Raw genomic sequence first — 18,253 nt, 5'->3', positions numbered from 1 at the left:
GAGAGGGAGAGGGAGAGAGAGAGAGGGAGAGGAAGAGGGAGGGAGAGGGAGAGGGAGAGGGAGAGGGAGAGGGAGAGGGAGAGAGAGAGAGAGAGAGAGAGAGAGAGAGAGAGAGAGAGAGAGAGAGAGAGAGAGAGAGAGAGAGAGAGAGAAAGGGAGGGGGGAAGGAGAGAAAGACAGAGAGAAGTAGGAGGGAGGGAGAGGGAGAGAGAGAATACAAGAATGAATGGAGATGAAAAGACCTATTAGGAGGCCCTTGCAGCATAGTTCAGAAGAGTATTAAAGAAAGCTTAAGTTAGGGTAGGATTTGTTGTAATAGAAAGGGAGAGACACATGAGGGATTCTGGCAAAAAAAAAAAAGTTTAGTTTTAGATATGTTGAGTTTGATGTATTGGTGGGGCATTTTAGGTAGATACAGGTCCTCTAAGCAACTGGATATATGTGGCTGAAATAAATCTCAGAGTGAATAATCTGTGGTGATATATTTGTGGAAACCATGTAGGAGTAGATAAGATCACCGAGGAACAGAATTTAAAGAGACAAGAGAAAGGAGACATGGGCAGAAATTTGGAAATAAATACTTTAAGGGGTTAGGAAAAGAAAGTAATAGAGAAGTTAGAAAAAGAATTGTTGAAAAAGTAGGAGAAACAAAACATAAAATGCCTCTGAAATAGAGACGATATTTATAGAGTACTTTGAAGTTTGCAAAATGCTACAGACAGATAGATGCATGCATACACACACACACACACACACACACACACACACAATTAGTATCTCACTTGAGCCTCATGAAAATTCTGTGAACAAAGTAAAAGTATGATTGCCCTCACTGGACAACTGAGGAAACAGCTGTTCAGGCTTAAATGTCACACAGATGTTAAAGTGTCTAAGACAGAATTTGAAATCAGGTTTTTTGACTCTAAAGCTAACATTCTATACACTAACTATGCTACCTCCTCAAGAAAGGAAAAAGCAAAGCAAGAAAGAGTATCAAGAAGCAAGGATGGTCAGCAGTGTTGAAGCTACAAATAAGTTCAGGAGGATGATGGGAAAAAATGTCAATGGAATTAAAGACTTGAAAACCATTGAAAAAAGTTTCAGTAGAGTGGTGGGCTGGTAGCCAGACTGCAAAGAGCTGATGACAGAGCGGATGGCACAGACATGGAGCCAACATATAAGCAACTTTTTTCAAGAAGTTTAGCTCTTGGGGGAAGATAGTGATAGAAAAGGACAGGACAGAAGGGTAAAGGGAAGTCTTTGTTAGGCCTGGGGAGACCCGACCATATTTATAGTAAGATGGGAAGGTTTTAGTACAAAGGGAGAAACTGGAGATGCATGAAAGTGGATAACAGCTTGAACAAGATCCTAAGGGATGTGGAATCAAAGGTTCAGAGAAGGGAATGAGCCTTAGTGATAAATAAGAATGCTTCTCTCCCTGAAAAAGGAGGTAAACAGAGAAGAGGTGATGATCTGGGCAAATTTTGAGGAATTAAGGAAGGACTATTAAGGCAGGACTCAATCTTCTAAGACAGACTCAATTTTTTTTGGTGAAGTACAATAAGAGGTTAGGTCTCCTATAGTCAACTAAGCAGGAGGGGCTGAGGAAAGAGGGAACAAGTTAAAAGAACAACTGCTTGGAGAATGATTCAGGTAGTTGAGAGAAACATTAATTCAAAAGTTGTATGGAAATATTTGACATCCCAGCTGAGGTTATACAACAAACTTTACTGGGGTGTTAGAGGGGCCACTCTCTGAGCTCAATTTTTAACTTTGTCCAGTAGTTAGGAAGCAGGAACAGATAAACTACATGGAAAGTTTTATTTGGGTTTAAATGTTATTAGCAGGACATAAACAGCAGAAGTTCAATGGGGAAAGGCATTTTAATGAAACTGAAGTCATTAAAGAGGCAAATTGTGTGATCAAGTAGAAGTATTAGAGGCTATTGAAGCCAGAACAGAGATGATACACAGACAGAATGAGGATCTAGGGCCTGGAAGTCATAAGAAGACAAACAGCAGTTTAAGTCAGAGTAAGGGAAAGAAAGAGGTTGAAAGGTACAATGTTGTGGTCAAACAGTAGGAACTGAAGTTGGGCAACTCTGAGAGCTGGAGAATACTCATGAAACCAGGCTAAAGTGTGGTGGAGAAGGAGGTTCTTGGATTTGAAGAGGTCAAGGAGTTATGCAGTTTGGGTGTTTACATGACACATGAACATGGATAATGAAGTCCCTATTCATGATGTAGGGGAAAGAGGAGGGAAAACCATGCATCAGGTGACAAAAACCATTATGAAAGCGAAGGAAGGGGCCTGGAAGTAGGTGCCCCAACAACAGCGATGACAACAACAAGGACATGGAAGAGGATGGTGTAGATGAGCCGTGTGGATGTCAGTGGAGGAAGGACTACAGAGGAGGAGGGCAGCAGTCTGAGAGAGAAAGCTAAGACGCCAGCCCCTTCTTCCTGGCCCTGAGATGAATGCAGGGAGTCCCCAATGGCGAGAACTGTGCCAAAAAGGAAAACATGCATGAAACCAGAAACTGTTATGTGTCTGGAAACCAAGAACAAGATTTTAATATTGTGACTTAAAAAAAAACCCATATCATTTCTTCAACAATACTCAGTCTGAGATGTTTAGTTAGAAACATCCTGCACAAAACTTTGGTTGAAAGATTTCCGTGTCTGAAAGGCTTCAACACTGTTGAATATTGACTATACAGTGTGCTCTCCCACTGGGCTGGGCAGTAACACTTCCCCCTGCCAGAAGAGATGATATTTCTCTCAGGTGGGCTCTTCTAGCACTGTGTCACATATCTAAGAGAATCAATTTAGAGCTAATGAGGACCTTAGAGGCCAGTTAATCCAACACCCTCACTGTACATAGGGAAACTGAGGCCCAGGGAGGTTAAGGGACTTGCCCAAAGTTACACTGGCAGCAAATGGTAGGAGTGAGATTTGCTTCAAATCCAGCATCCTTTCCAAAGTATGTGCCGCCTTTCTAAGAGGACTTTTAGACCATTATCTGTCTCATCCCACATCTCCTCCCCTCAAAGAGACCGGACATTCCTTTAGGGCAAGGAATGTGTCTGATTTAATATCTGAAACCCCGTGCCCCACCCCCAATCCCCTACCTTGCCCATCACAGGCATTCAGTTAACATTGACTGAAGTGAACAACTGTTCCCTGTATGTTCCAAAGCCAGAGAAGGTCTGTGCTCACCCGCTAGGAGAACGTCAGAAAACCCTCTTTTACCTTAAATTGTTTGTTTTCCTCCTGTAACCTCTGAACTTCTACTTGCAGCCTTTTACATTCTTCCATTACTTTCTTAGCTTCAGTATCATCCAAAGAAGAACTTATAGATTTAGACATAACAGATGATTCTGTCTTTGTTGCCGTTGTGGACATAATTTTATTTATTTCTACATCATGCTGCTCAAAAGTAAATGAGAGAAAAACTGTCAGACTAAAAGACGAGGGGAAAAAAAAGCAAAATTCTCAGTAAAAGCTGCACATGGTAGAATTTCATCCATGTGGTAAAGTATCAAATGGATCATTTAATGTAGCATTTTTTGCCAGTCAGTATCTCAATATTCATTTTATAGGCAACTGGACCCAAGAAATTATAGTTAAGACTAGAGAAGAAAAATCATGCTGAGGCTAATACTTCACAGCATGGAGGAAAAGTACATCATACTATCAAATTCCTGCTATAGAAAAAATTAGGATGCCATAAATGTATAAGCTGAGGAAGAACTGATGACAAGTGATTATGGGGGAAAAAATCTGGAGAAAGTCTTGGCAATGATTAGACAAAGGACAGGGCTGGAGAGAAGGTGATTTATTTTATTGAAGCACAGAATTTTGGAGCTGGAAGAGACCTTGGAGGTCATCTAGTTTCAGCTCCTTTTACAGATGAAGGAAAATCAAAGTTCACAGAGGGGGAAATGAACACTGAAAGTCAAACAGTTAATTAGTTAGCATCAGGGTCAAGGACTAGCAGGTCCCCTAAACTCCCTGTACAGTGTGCTTACTGAAAGGATGAAAAACAAATAATTATTAGCAGTTTCAAGAAGTAGGTTGATGATCTTGCAAAGAGGAAGTACAGAGTTCATTCAAGGAATAGATCACTGAAATACCATGAGTGAAGGTGGTACAGATGAAAGGCTTAACTCTCTGTTACTGCAACAAAGTTAAGGAACATCTGCTCCTTACCTCTACACAGTAATTGGTAATAATTCCAAATAGGTTAACTTCTTCCATCATCTACCCCCTAGTGGTATTATAGGATCATAAGTCTACAGTTAAAAGGGACTTCAGAGGCCATCAAGTGTAACCTCTTCATTTTATGGATGAGAAAACGGAGGCCTGGGGAAGTTAAGCAACTTGTCCAAGTTAAGGCAGTGTCAGAGGCAGGATTAAAACCCAGGTCTTTTGATACTCATGCCAGTGCAATTTCCACTGTATCATGATGCTTCCTACTCTGTACGTTTAAAATACTGTTTAAGATGGGTACGTTTTAGGGAGGACTCTGAGAAGCCGGAGTATGGCAAGTGTAGGGCAGCTGAGAAGGTGAGGGGACTTGAAACCGGGTTAATATTTCTGATCAACTAGTTTTGATGTTTTTAAAAGTATGTGTTGACATGGAAGAAACAAAACCATCTATTGAAATTCATATACTTATCTCAAGCCTCAAAAGCAGGTATTTGGACAGAAAAATCTAGCTGAGATAAAGGCATGAAAGGAGTGGTGGTTACCAGCTTCACTCTGTGACTAACCATGACTAACCAGACCCTTACAGTTTACCACCCTGCCAGTCAAGGCAGAAAATTACTCCATTCACTGTTTTAACCACGCTACATAAACTTCAACATATAACTTAATATCCTGTCGAACCTAGTTTCTTGAGAGAAGGAAAAATTAAGCGTTTCCAAAGCTGACTTGCAAAAAATCTCATTTATTTGTTGACTTCAATGTAATTTCTTTAAATATCAACCAGAAGAAGGAAATAATGTGCCAAATGAAATCCTAATTTTGTGGGAACCAGAGCACATGAACAAGAATCAGCCCGAAACATTAATCCATCATTAACTCCAGAAAACTACTTACCGGTTTATCGTTCTCTGCTGGCAACTCAAACACACACCTAAGTTTTGAATCCATAAGATCTTCAGGTTTTGCCTCCTTCCACTAAAACAATTTAAATTTGATAATCAGGACATCATAAAGCTGCTGGGAAAAGAATTAGGACTTTCTTCCTATAACAGTTTCAGAAAAATGCATAAAAGCCCAAGTGAAGACTTTAAAAATAAATGCAGTATAATAAAGTTGGCATTAAAAAAATCATAAAATTATATATATTAATTTATAGTAATATAAACACAAATCTCAAAGCTTCACTGTCTTAAAACTTTCCTAATTTAGTATAAAATGTTCCTTCAGAGACTGGGTACAAATCATAGGGAAAAGACTGCAGTGGCAAAGAGAATGTCTTTTCAAATTACAGTTTGCAGTAAACCCTTTAATACCTATGGAGATAGGTAGCATCTACCCTTCGTTTGCTCTGTTAACTAGTTATGCCAAAGGAAGAAAACTCCCACCTTTGGTTAGGGATGTTTTCCCAAACTGTATTCTGTAGAACCCTGATGTTTCATGGGATGTAAAAGAGGGGTTCTGTGGAAAAGTTTTAATGCTGGTGATCAATTATTTTAGGATAAAAAGAGAAGGGAAGACTCTCTTCCCTGAGTTTTAGAGAAGAAAGAGGCCAGGTATGGGGTATACAAACCGGGGAGATGTAAAACAAAGGAGAATGAAAAGAGAGACCTATCTTTTGCAAGAAAGAGCAGGACACCTTCCACAGCAGTGATGGTGTCAGAGAAGGTTGCTGACATACCTAGAAATGGGTACATAATTAAGGTAAGAAGGTAGGATACTGGTAGGTAGCAAGTGTGATTGTGGCTGAATTTGGGAAAAAAGCCTCAGAGAGGTAGCTTGGAAGAGCCAAAGCACAACCAGGTGGTGAGAGCAAGAAATGTCTGTTAATTCTTAACCCTTCATATGTTTTGAACTGAATCACTATACACCAACTTACAAGCCAACGGCATTTAAGGGCTATGCCTCTTCCCAGAGTCAAGATATATTAGATCTATTCTGTGTTATAAAAAAAAAAATATTCATTATGTGCAGCAATCTTTGCATGAAATTAGGCTTAATTTATTTTATATTACAAAAAAAAATGTCCTGTGCTACTTTAACCTAGAAGGCATTTCAAACTCCTGGTGCTAACGAAGCATCTATGGGTTCCATCAATACATTTCAAGCCCAAAAGTAACCCTCTGCCAAATCTGTCATGGGAACTTCAGGTTGGGAAAACAAAATTAAATTACTTGTTATACTATGACCTTTTCTGCTACATCAGTTAAAACTGCTATTTGGGTGACAATAATTCACTGAATATCTTAAATTTCAGGTTGCTTTCCCCTTATAATTTAGGACATGTCTAGGCTGAGGTCTCTCTCTCTTGCTAATTGCTAGTGAAACATTCAGGGAATAAAAACTCATTTTATTATCAATCCTAGATTAAAAAAAAACAATTTGTTAAGTCAGGAAAAACATATTTCTTTTTTTTTTTTAAGCAATCGGGGTTAAGTAACTTGCTCAGGGTTACACAGCCAGTTATTTCTGGGTGTGGTGCTGAGTGTCTGAGCCCGGACCTGATCCAGGTCATCCCGACACTGGAGCTGGTGCTCCTACTCGCTGATCCACCTGGCTGCCCCTAAGCAATTGGGGTTAAGTAACTTGCTCAAGGTTACACGGCCAGGTGTTTCTGGGTGGGGGCTAAGTGTCTGAGCCCGGGATTCGATCTCCAGGTCATTCTGACACTGGAGCCAGTGCCTCTTACTTGCTGTGCTACCTGGCCGCCCCAGGAAAAAACATATTTCAAAGCAAAAGGGAAAAGACTCTGAACAATCAAAAACTTCAATAATGCACTGGTAAAAGGTTAAGTATTTAAGGTTCCTCTTGTTATTAACTCTTATGTTATTAGCTCTACCAACACCATCCAGTTCTCCCTCAAATTTGAGAGTGAGAGGTTAAGTAATATGGAACTACCTCTTCTTTAATTTATCTCTACATGAAACCATCCAAAGTTTCTAGTTACAATGTACCACAGGTTAAACCAGAATTCTGCTGGCCAGCTACGTTTTAATGAAGGAAAGTCTGAATGAAAACGCCATATGGATACATATAGGGTAGGCTGTGGGTGGGAATAGCTTGTAAAATAATGCTCTGATAGATCTATCTATAAATAGATGTATTTATGAAGGATAATTTAAGTGAATGACAAGTAGATAACTGAATTAGCCTGTCTTCATTCCCTGGATGAACCCACAGTTCTATTTTTAGTTGGCTGGCTGTAAAGTGTTGAAAGCTTTGTGGGACATATAATTTGTTGCATCTGTTTATCCTAAGGTGACCAGATGTCCCCTTCTAAAGGGATTGCCCTCCTCAATTACATTTTGTTCCCTTGAATGAGGATCTCCCTATCTGTAACTCCTCACCCCTCCTTTTTTCCCCCAAACATGTGGACAGAATGGCACCTGTCTATGTGAGTGTCTTCTCATCTCTTGGGTAGTCTGTCTTTTATTAGGTAATGTGCTCAGCCCCTGTGGATGCTTCCTTCCTTTCTTTCTTTCCCCCACCATAATACAGTGTAATAAAAAATATGATTACATATGAAACTCTAAATCTATTATGTACAATTTGCTATTCCTTTTAAATATAAAGTAAAGTTATCATGTAAATGTCTTTTTAAGGGGAATCCCTCTAGGACTACAACACCCGTGATCCCATTTTCCCTCATGTATTTATAGCATTTGGGAAGTCATTTGCTACTATATCCTTAATCAAAAGAGCAAGAGAAACAGGTTAAACATGTGGTTATACTAAAAACAAAATTGGAGGGTTGAGATAAAAAGTGAAAAGGCCTAGGTCCCTAGATGCATGATGGAGAAAACAAATGAAGAGCCCATTCAAACTGTCACGATCTATGGGGGCTCCCCATACTGTTTGGGGGTGGGGGGGTAGATAACAAATTATAGATTTTAGCAAACACCAGAAAAATAATCTAAAGATTTTTATAAATATCACTCGTACCTAAATGACTTTTGATTAATTAATTAATTTATTTTTTAAGAATGCAAACACAAATCTGTGCCCAAGCATTTTTATTTACTTCCTGAGAGAGAGAGAGAGAGAGAGAGAGAGAGAGAGAGAGAGAGGTATTCAGTACTTACTACTGCTTCCATATCTGAAGTGTCAGTCGGAGCAAACATAGATTGAACCATAAACTTGTGTTTACTTTTCTCATTAGGATCATAATCGAAAGGCTGTAGCATCACTGAGGAAGAAAATATTTCATTAGGTTGAATCAGACTTATAAGAATAACAATAGTAAAAAGGAATCCCATACACCTTTTTTGAGGGTGGGGTGTGGAGATAAGGGGAGATTAGGAGATGAAATCACCAATTTTTCAAAGTATCTACACTTGCACAGTATTTTACAGAGTTGGTCATAACAACCAGAAAAGGCTAGTTCAAGCCTTATATCTGACACATACTGACTAAGTGACCCTGAGCAAGTTTTTTTTTTAACTTTTCAGTGATATAGGAAACTCTCCAACACTACAGAAAGAGTCAATCACTGTGAGTTCCCTAAATCAATGAAATCACAGATCCAATCTCTATCTCTTCCTAATATTTAACAATGCTTTTACATACATCTAATTTGGGCATCCTAATAATCCTGTGTGGTTAGGGAAGTAAATATGATTTTTCCACCTTACAATGATGGGACAGACAGAAGTGTTAAGGAAATAACACCCCACATAATATCTCTACAGGGTGTGAAAGTTTCCTAACAGTTTCTCAAAATATTCCTATGAAGTAGATAGGTATCATTATGGCTGCCTTATGGGTGTGGTGACAGAACTAAAATACAGTAAGATGAGATGAGTTGCTCAGGCTAAATATCAGAACTCGGACACAAACACTCAAGATCAATGCTCTAGACACTATAGCATGTTACTTCTTTGAAAGGTGAAGGGCCCACGGCAAAATGGAGGCCCAGATGTTTCTAGAATCTAAGCTGTCATATTTCATATTTCCGAATATGAATTACCCAAAATAGGTGAGGAAGGACTGAAAATACAAATATACCTTTTTATAGATAGAAAATAGATTCAAATACCTGAATATTCCACTCCTGCCCTTTGAACTTCAGAAGTGGTTAATCAGGGTGGCTAGGTGGTGCAATGAATAGAGCACCAACCTTGGAGTCAGGAGGATCTGAGTTCAAATCTGACCTCGGACACATAACACTTAATAGCTATGTGACCTTGGGAAAATCACTTAACCCCAATTGCCCTGCCTCCCCTCATCCAAAAAAAGTGGGCAATCAGCTTAGAAAGGTAGCATAATCTAGTACATGGTATGTCAGAGCTGGAGTTAGGAAGACCCATATCTGGATGACCATGGGAAAGATACAAATTCTGAACCTTGGCTTTTCCAAAAGTAAAATGATGGGGGTTGGATGAGTTGGCCCTGGATGGTCTCTTCCAACTTTAAATGAATGATTGTGGGTTAAAATATAAGGACTTTTGAAAAGCATTTCAGATTTTTAAATTTCATGATATCTAACAAAGAAATGCCTGGATTATACTTCTTTCTCCCAAAAGAATGCAAAAAATAGACTTCATTTCAGTGTGAGTACTAATGGGCCATCTAGGTGGTACAGTAGATTGTCTTCACCTTCCAGAGTTCAAATTTGATTTTAGACACTTACTAGCTGCTTGACCTGGGGCAAGTCATTTAACTATGTTTCCCTCAGTTTCCTCATCTGGAGAAGGAAATCATAAACCACTCCAGTGTCTTTGCCAAGAAAACCCCAAATGGAGTCACAAATGATGGAAATGACTGAACAACAGCAACAAGTACCAAAAAGAAAATAAAAAATACTACCTTAGGCTTATACTTCCACACTCCCCACTCCCACCCCTCTGAAACTTTGACCCAGGGAACATGCCTCTATTACTCACTGAGCGGAAAGGAATTTCTCTTCTCCATTAAAGGTAATTGGGTTCATGTTATCATACCTTTTAGGAAAAGAGACTTGATTTATGTCAATAAATTTTATCTTAAACACAGGTCACAGGGTAATGAAAAAGAGAAGACAGAAAACATGGTAATGAAAATTGTCTTTCCATAAGAAAATCTTGTCTAGTAAGACAGTCCAAACCAATATTTGATAACCAAGGTTGATTACATCAATGTGGGTATACTGTGGGTAAAATGATATCCCCTGAAATAGAACTACACACAGGAAAAGCCTGTCATAGCAAGGTTGTAGCTAGCCCAATTGACAACCACTCTTATAATGTAGTTAACACGTGTATTTGTTTGAAAGTCATTTCTGAAATTCTATAATTACATTTCATAGCTGTTCACCTTATTTTCTTCACAGAATCACACAACCTGGTTTCTATATACATGATGGAGACTCAAGCCTTAGTGGGTCACTCTCATACTTGCTGTAGATGCAGAGAGTTCTTTTCCACAATGAGGGCAGGAAAGTGTAGGGGGAAAAAACCACCAGGAGTCAAATGGCCTAGGTTCAAATTCCAGCTCCTCCATTTGCTAGCTATGTGCATGCAGTCTTAGGTAAGTTACTTAACCTCTCTGGTACTCAGCTGTTAACATTTTGTAAAGGGAGAGAATGCACTAGGCAGATCTTACAGCTCTAGAACCTATTAAAATTGAAAATATCTCCCACCTCTGTGCCTTTGCTCGCAGTATTCCCCATGAGATGTCCTCTCTCTCCACAACCTCCTTCACTTGTATTATTCTTAGAACCCAACCCAAAATTCCACTTCTTATATAAAGCCTTCCTAGAACCACTTCAAATCAGTAAAGATCTTTCCCCTTAGATCTCATGCATCACTTTTTTCTTGTACCTAATACACTTAGCAACAACATTAATAATAGTTAACATTTATGTAGCTCTTACTACTTACTGTGCTAAGTGCTTTACAATTATCATCTCATTCAATACAAAATGTGACATATCTATTTGTGTGTTTGCTCCCTATTTGACTAGAAAGCTCTGCATGGGCAGGACACATTCTACCCCCAGGCCCCAACACTCTCAAATATAGTAGATGCTTAAATATTTGTTGAATGTTGGTGGACTAAAAATCCTTATTCTTTAAAAATGCTCTTGGTATATTCCTCACAACGTTCACTCAAGTGCTTTTTGCTACGAATGACCTTATGAGAAGAGAATACCAAGACAATCTGGGTATTCTTTTTTTGGGGGGTGAGGGTTGAGCAAGAGAAGGGGAGAAACCAATATATTAGAAAGCAAACCTTTCATAAAGCCCTGAAAGCTTCAATCCAGCTAAAAAAACAAAATGCTAGAATAAATACTTTCTTTCTGTGCATAAGCAGTTGATTAAGAGAGGAGGTCACTTAGGAACAAAGGACCTATAATACTTCATACTTGGTGTTTAGCTCTTACAACTTTCTAAGTATGTTTTTTGCTCCTACACTTCCATATCAAAATGGAAAGGACTCCCATGTGCTCAAGGTCATTTCCGACACCCACAAGTCAGAAGATGTCTTTTCAGTGAAGTACTACTGAAAGCCAAAGCATCTCTCACCTAAGCACCAATCCCAAGAGCCTGGTCCTGAGGTTTCTATGCCCAGTGATAGATAGGCTATAGAGGTGAACTCATTTACCCCCAAATAAAATTCTTTCCTTGTCATTTTCAGTTCTTAATGGATAGGTATGACTCAGACACTCTTGCTCATAAACATCCAGTGACTTCCTATTAGATAGAATATAAAGTTACTTCCATAATCTGGTCCCAATCCAACTCAATTCAATAAACCTTTATGACTACGTACAAGGTACCACGCTCTTCTTAACTCCGCTTCCTGGCCTGATTTTGTCTTAGTTTCCTTCATGTTCTCTCCAGTCTGCTTATAATGGACAAGCTCCTCTCCAAGTGGAACCGCTGCCTCCACACTGCACTCTTCACACAGGTTGTCCAAATGTCTTCTCCCATTCCTCCCCACTGCATGAATGCTTGGAATGAGCAGCCTGTCCTTCCATTCCCCAACTTCTCCTCTTCTTTCAATGGTACCTGATCTAAGGTACCATTTATTTCTTCCATGAAAAAAGCCTTACTTGTTATCTTTAGCTGGAAATGTTTTTTTCCCTCCTCAAATTTTCCTCAATCTTGTCTTTGTCTTCTCTGCCTTGTACTTTTACTCTGCACATGTCATATTTCCTCCAGAAAAACCCAAGCTCCCTGAAGGAGGGGTCTGTAATTTCTCATCTTTTCATCCCCCTTCTCAGCATCTAACGTTCACCTAATGAACACAAAAGAGAGTAATAAATGTTTGCTGAATTCAACTGGATCAGTGGCAGATGCACAGACAGGACAGATAAACATTCAAAAAGTAGTAGAAATGAATCAGCAAAATGATCCTATTTCTTTTTTTTGCTTTTTGAAGGGCAATTGGGGTTAAGCAACTTGCCCAAGGTCACATGGCTAGTTTTGGTGTTAAGTGCTGAGGCCACATTTGAACTCAAGTCCTCCTGACTCCAGGGCCGGTGCTCTATTCACTGAGCCACCTAGCTGCCCCAAACTCATCCTATTTCTTGAGGAAACTACTGATGAGGTCCATCTGTACCTGAGCAATTTATATATATATATATATATATGTATTTTTTTTTTTTTTTTTTTTTGAGGGGGCAATTGGGGTTAAGTGATTTGCCCAAGGTCACACGGCTAGTTTTTGTGTTAAGTGTCTGAGGCCAAATTTGAACTCAGGTTCTCCTGACTCCAGGGCCGGTGCTCTATTCACACCTAGCTGCCCTGAGCAACTTATATTCTTAAAGAGCTGCATAGAGCATTGAGAGGTTAAGTAATATAAAGTGAGTGTGTGGATGTGTGAGAGAGAGAGAGACAGACAGACAGACAGACTTAAGGCAGGCCTCACACATTGGAATGTAAGCTTTCGAGGGCAGGGTCTGTCTCAATTTTCTATTTGTATGTCCACCATCTTGCACAGTGCTTATCACATAGCAAGCACTTAATTAATTCATTGAAAGGAATTCATTGAAAAGCACACCTCGGTTGTGCTTTCACAATACACAGCTGAAGTGAGAAGGGAGACTATTGCAGACATAGGGAACCACTTCTGAGAAACCACAGGGAGGTGGAGATGGAGTGTCACATTCAGGAAACAGCTAACAGACCAGTTTGACTGGAATAGAGAATGTAGCTAGGAAGGTATGGAGGATGTTATCTACCCCCTGACATTGGGGGGGGGGGGGGAGGGTGGCAACTTGAGTCTAGACTGAGACATTCATTTCTGGATATGGTCAGCATATGTATTTGTTTTACTTAACTATTCCTATTTGTTATAAGGATTTTTTTTCCTGGTAGGGAACTACCAATGATATGAGAGACAGAGACCAGCAGAGAAGAAAAAGTGATCTTTGAAGAATTTTTTTAAAAAATGTACAGAAAAAGAGCTTGATTCAGACCAAGATAAAAACAAGAAAGACAGTTTGGAAACTGTGCTGAAATTATATTATTCTGGGAAGAAATGCAAGCTACATGTAAATGGAGACTTGTAGCCTCACAGACTCTTTTTGGTTTGTTGTATATGGAAATGTGCATTTTTTCAATATTTGCCAAGTTCAGAATAACAAATTTTTTTTTTAAAGAACAGAAAGTGGGAGCTAAATTATATATGGTTTTATGACAAACAGTGTACATCTTAGCCTAAAGCCAATTAAGAGCCACTGAAAACTTTTGCATAGGGATGGTGCCTTAGGCCTATGTTATAGGACTATCAACTTGGTTATTGTGTAAAGAATAGACTATAAAGAAGAGAATGGAGGCAGGGAAGAGGCTATTTTCATAATCTAGGTGAGGTGTGACAAGGGTCTAAACTAGAGCAGAGGCTGGTGATGAGGTAGGTTGGCAAGAACTGATTACTGATTTGACATGAAATTAAGGGAGAAGAAAGGGTGAAGATAACTCTGAGGGTTTTGAATCTGGAAGCAAGTACTAGAAACATACATGGGTCTCCAAAGTCAATCCCTATTACTACTGGAGAAGGCCCTCTTCCTTGCTCTTTCCAAGACCAGCTGCTGAGTTTCCAATCAGTGTTGAGAGGAGAGACACAGTGGGACCATGACACAAGAGTGCATATAAGCAGTTCATCTCAGGGGACCCTTTCTTAAATCCAGGGCCAGCCCAGACAAAATCATGAAACTAATCAAATTTTTTTTCCTTCATTGCCTAACAACAGGTAACACAGGTATTGACTTTTTTAATGCACTGTTCTCAATTTATGGAGGATTCAAAAGAAGAAACAATGGATTTGTAACTAGGAGACTTGGGGTCTAATCCTAGCTAGTTCTACTACTGCAGACACTGTCCCTAACTTCTCTGAGCCTCAGCTCCCTCACCTGCAAAACAAGAGGGTTACAGCCCCCTCCAACCCTAAAACTATGATCCTGTAGCTAAATCAGTTTTGCTTCCCAAACTATGTTTCTGGCAGGTAAAAAAAAAACACCCAACAAACCCCCAACCCACCCCGCCCCCCCCCCCCCCCCCCCAATTTTCCATGGCAGTTGTCTTCAGAGGCTGTGGCTCTCAGTGGCTTGAGGGTAGGGAAATTGGGGAAAGCTGGAAAGAAAAGCTGGCAAGGACTACAAATACGTCTTTAAAGTTTGCAGACTTTACTACTCTGGTAGTAAAAAAAATGTCAACTGATTAAAAAACAACAAATGAACACCACAAGACCTGATGGTCTCCAAGGTTCAGTTCAAACTCTCTATGATCAAATGTTATAATCTACATAGTCAGATTTAGCAATTTAAGGGGGAAACTTTTTTACAGCCCTCGGGGCTCTAAGTGGGCAGGAATGTGAACACTGCACTCTAAGTGAACAGTTTCTGGTAGTAACAGATTACCTTATCAAGTAGCTCAGCAGGAGGGTAGGGTATCAAATTTCCCTCCCAGAATTAGAATACTTATGAAATAAAAATGTAGACATCATATAATAGAATCACAAGGATGTCAATGTAAAAACTTTTAAAGTATGAATGGAAATTGTGGCAAGTCTATGAACTTCCAGGATTTCCCACCCCCACCCCACTATAGATTTAAACAATTACTGGAGGGAGGGAGGGAGGGAGGGAGGAAGGGAGGGAGGGAGAGAGGGAATATGAATTAATTCTTCCAATATTAAACCAACCCTTGAATCCTATGTCCTCTATTGTCTTCTAGAATTAACACAACAGAGCCTTTCCAACAAGTGTTAAATCTGTGTGCTCCCATATGAAAGACCCCAGACAGCTACTACTTAATATTTTTAAATTTTTTTTAGCTATTACTTAATATTAAAGGGTTTATTTATTATTTTTCTGTTTTTTTTTTCAATATGAAACTGTCACTTGTCATTTTTCACTTTAGGTGCCTATTTCATTTTCAAATCTGCCAGTGGGTGGGAAATCACATAATCAATTATTCAAATTATGCACAAAATAAGAGTAAATAAATAGGTTTTGAATGACGGGCTGATTCTCTTAGGATTAAAGGGCATGTACTTCAGGGATTCTATTTTTTGGTTCTTGGCTGTTTGTTAATAGAGCTTAGATAACACTGTTGGAAAACAGAATCAATACTTCTGAAACATTGCAACTTTTTTTTTTAAAGCACAATTAAGCTGAATTTTTCTGGTCAAAGTCCTATCAAGCCTTTTAAGCACCAGTGTGGGGCTACCCTTCTCTGACAGCATGAAAACCTTCTATTTCCCACCCTCTCTCTTATCTGACACTTCAAAGCAAACTCTTATCTATGGAAAGATAAAGAAAAAAGAAAGTAGTCAAGAAAAAGATAAAACTTCCCAAATTCAACTTTCACTATCAGCATTTTTTTTTCTGACAAATGAATTCCTGGTGGTCTAAAAGCTTTGCACACCCAGATCTCTGGCACTTCTCATAAAAGGCCAGGGCCCAGAGTTGGCCACTCCAGATGAACCAAGCAGCCCAAATAAGAGGAGTCAGCAAAATCTCAAGAGGATGAATTATAAACTGCAAATAACACTCTAATTACACTAACTGACCAAAGTCATCATTCTGAAAGAAAGAGCTGCTGCTCGCCTCCTCAGGATATGCCTGGGAGAACTTTATATTAATTATGTAATTTTAAAGGGCCAAATAAGACAGCCCTATGCTCATCTTCAATTCTTTGAGTTTAAATTTAAAACATATTTCAAAGACAGGCTTAAAAAAAAACAAACCAACAATTTTTTAACTCCTTGGAATTATAGAATAAAGTGTAGCTACTCTCTTTCTCATCTTTCAACTAAAATGTAAAACTGAAATGCAAATAACAGAACACTGGCTGCTTTGGGGAAATCAAAATTCAGTGAAGGTTACAAAATATGTTTAACTTGGCATATTACAAGAAATGTAAGCATTCTTGATAGAACTACAATTTTACCACTTTACCTATTCTGTTGGCTGACATGGTTTCTAATATGAATGGGGTGGGGGGAATCCCTCACACTGAACTAGCAAAGTTATATACTATATAACTATATCTAATAGCTTACCACAATTTTAAAAACTCAGACCATCACAAAAATATTTCCCCATATTATGTTTTGAAAAGTAGTGGATAGAGATAAGCATTGGATCTGTGACTTCACTGATACAGGGGACTCCTAGGTGAGGAAGTTTCTTCTTCCAAAGTAGGTCTACATAGCCTTTGGAAACTTAAAAGTCTTTAAGACAGCTGCCTGGGGGCAATGAAAGGAGAAGTGACTTGCCCAAGGTCACATAATCCCGTGTCAGAAACAAGACTTGATCCCAGGTCTACCAGGCCAGTTCTCAATCCAGTATAGCACAATATCTCTCGAAAAGACTGTTTTTTGAGGGTGCTTTTTTTATTGGGAGGAGGGAGAAGCATCTTTATAGTGGCTATTATGGGCTGAAGAAAAAGGGCATCTATCTAGCAATCCAGCAATTATTACAAAGTTTTGTTTGCTTTGAATGTAACAAATCTGATCTTGGAAAAAGGCAAATAAACTCAAACTCTCCTTCCATTATTTCCACCTGACTGTACTCATTTTCCCGAGGCCCCAAAATACAGGCTGCTGTAAAATAGTGGGAAGAACAACCGACCTGGAGTCCAAAGCCTCAGACTAGAATCAACCACTTGATTTAAGATGTGGGCAAATCACCCAACCTTTCCAAGTCTGATCCTTCACCAATAAAATGGGGACACCTGTAATCCCTGCATGAGGTTAAGCTAGACAAAGTATTCAAGCACTTGGTAAACCAGAAAGAAAGTGCTCTCCAAGTACATATAAACATACACACACACACACACACAAACACAAAGAGATGCAATTCAAATCCGAGTTAAAAGCTTGGCGTGAGGATGAAGAGGCCAAGGTCATGGCTTCTATTCCAATTGGAGAGGGCTGCTTAACTTTCTACAGAGAAAACTGCTTTCTCAGAGATGGTTGTACTTCCTAACTAAGGCCTTTTCATTTCATAAGACTGTAAGACACAGGATGTGAATGGATAAACACCCAAACCACCACCACTACAAGTGCCAGACAAATGCTACTCATTATGGGCCTGAGTGGCCAAGGTCAAGAATCATACTTTCACCTAACAGCACATTTTAATACACTTGGTTCACTCACAGGGTAACAAAACTCATTTTGCCTGATTTTGTGATGTGTATCATTAAAAAACAAAACAAAACAAATAATGCTCACTGACCCCCTCATGCCAACAGCTGCTCTTCAATCTTTCGATGAAAGGTACTCTAGAGTTCAAAGTAACATGATATCATAGGTCTTGAGTTTTCTTGAACCATTAAGTAAGCTCCCTTGAATATCAGGTTAATCTGAAAGCTGAGAAGAAGTCCTTACGGTGTTTCTGGTGGCTACCTGACAGCTAGGAAGCCTGGCTTCCCCAGATCACATCACTGATTTATAGAATTCCCAAAGCCTGGTCCCCCAGGCCAGCTGGATAACCAGACAACATCAATCTCCTAAAAGTAAGGGAGGGTTGGGAAAGGGAGAATTAGGAAAGAAGATAAGTTTTTTACTCACTCTCTCTCTCTCTCTCTCTCTCTCTCTCTCTCTCTCTCTCTCTC

The 18,253-nt window shown here is 39.3% G+C and overlaps 1 protein-coding gene across 2 annotated transcripts in view; it reads right to left on the bottom strand.

The window, feature by feature from the left end:
* The window catches only part of VAPB (VAMP associated protein B and C), a 69,823-nt gene that overhangs the window by 10,844 nt on the left and 40,726 nt on the right, over positions 1-18,253 (bottom strand). The window contains exons 3-5 of one of the 2 annotated variants that reach the window (XM_069072475.1): positions 8,291-8,394; positions 5,106-5,186; positions 3,252-3,428 (exon numbers count right to left, since the gene is read on the bottom strand). The exons of the other annotated variant lie outside the window; for it this stretch is intronic. Of the exons in view, the coding sequence (XP_068928576.1) occupies positions 3,252-3,428; positions 5,106-5,186; positions 8,291-8,394 (362 nt within the window). The remainder of the gene's footprint in view (positions 1-3,251; positions 3,429-5,105; positions 5,187-8,290; positions 8,395-18,253) is intronic. 2 annotated transcript variants of the gene reach the window in all.

Source organism: Petaurus breviceps, unplaced genomic scaffold (assembly GCF_028583685.1).
Source record: "Petaurus breviceps papuanus isolate PSGF00001 unplaced genomic scaffold, PetGlider_PUasm1.0 90847, whole genome shotgun sequence".
NCBI classification, from domain to species: Eukaryota; Metazoa; Chordata; class Mammalia; order Diprotodontia; family Petauridae; genus Petaurus; species Petaurus breviceps.
This window is presented reverse-complemented; position numbering and strand designations above follow the sequence as displayed.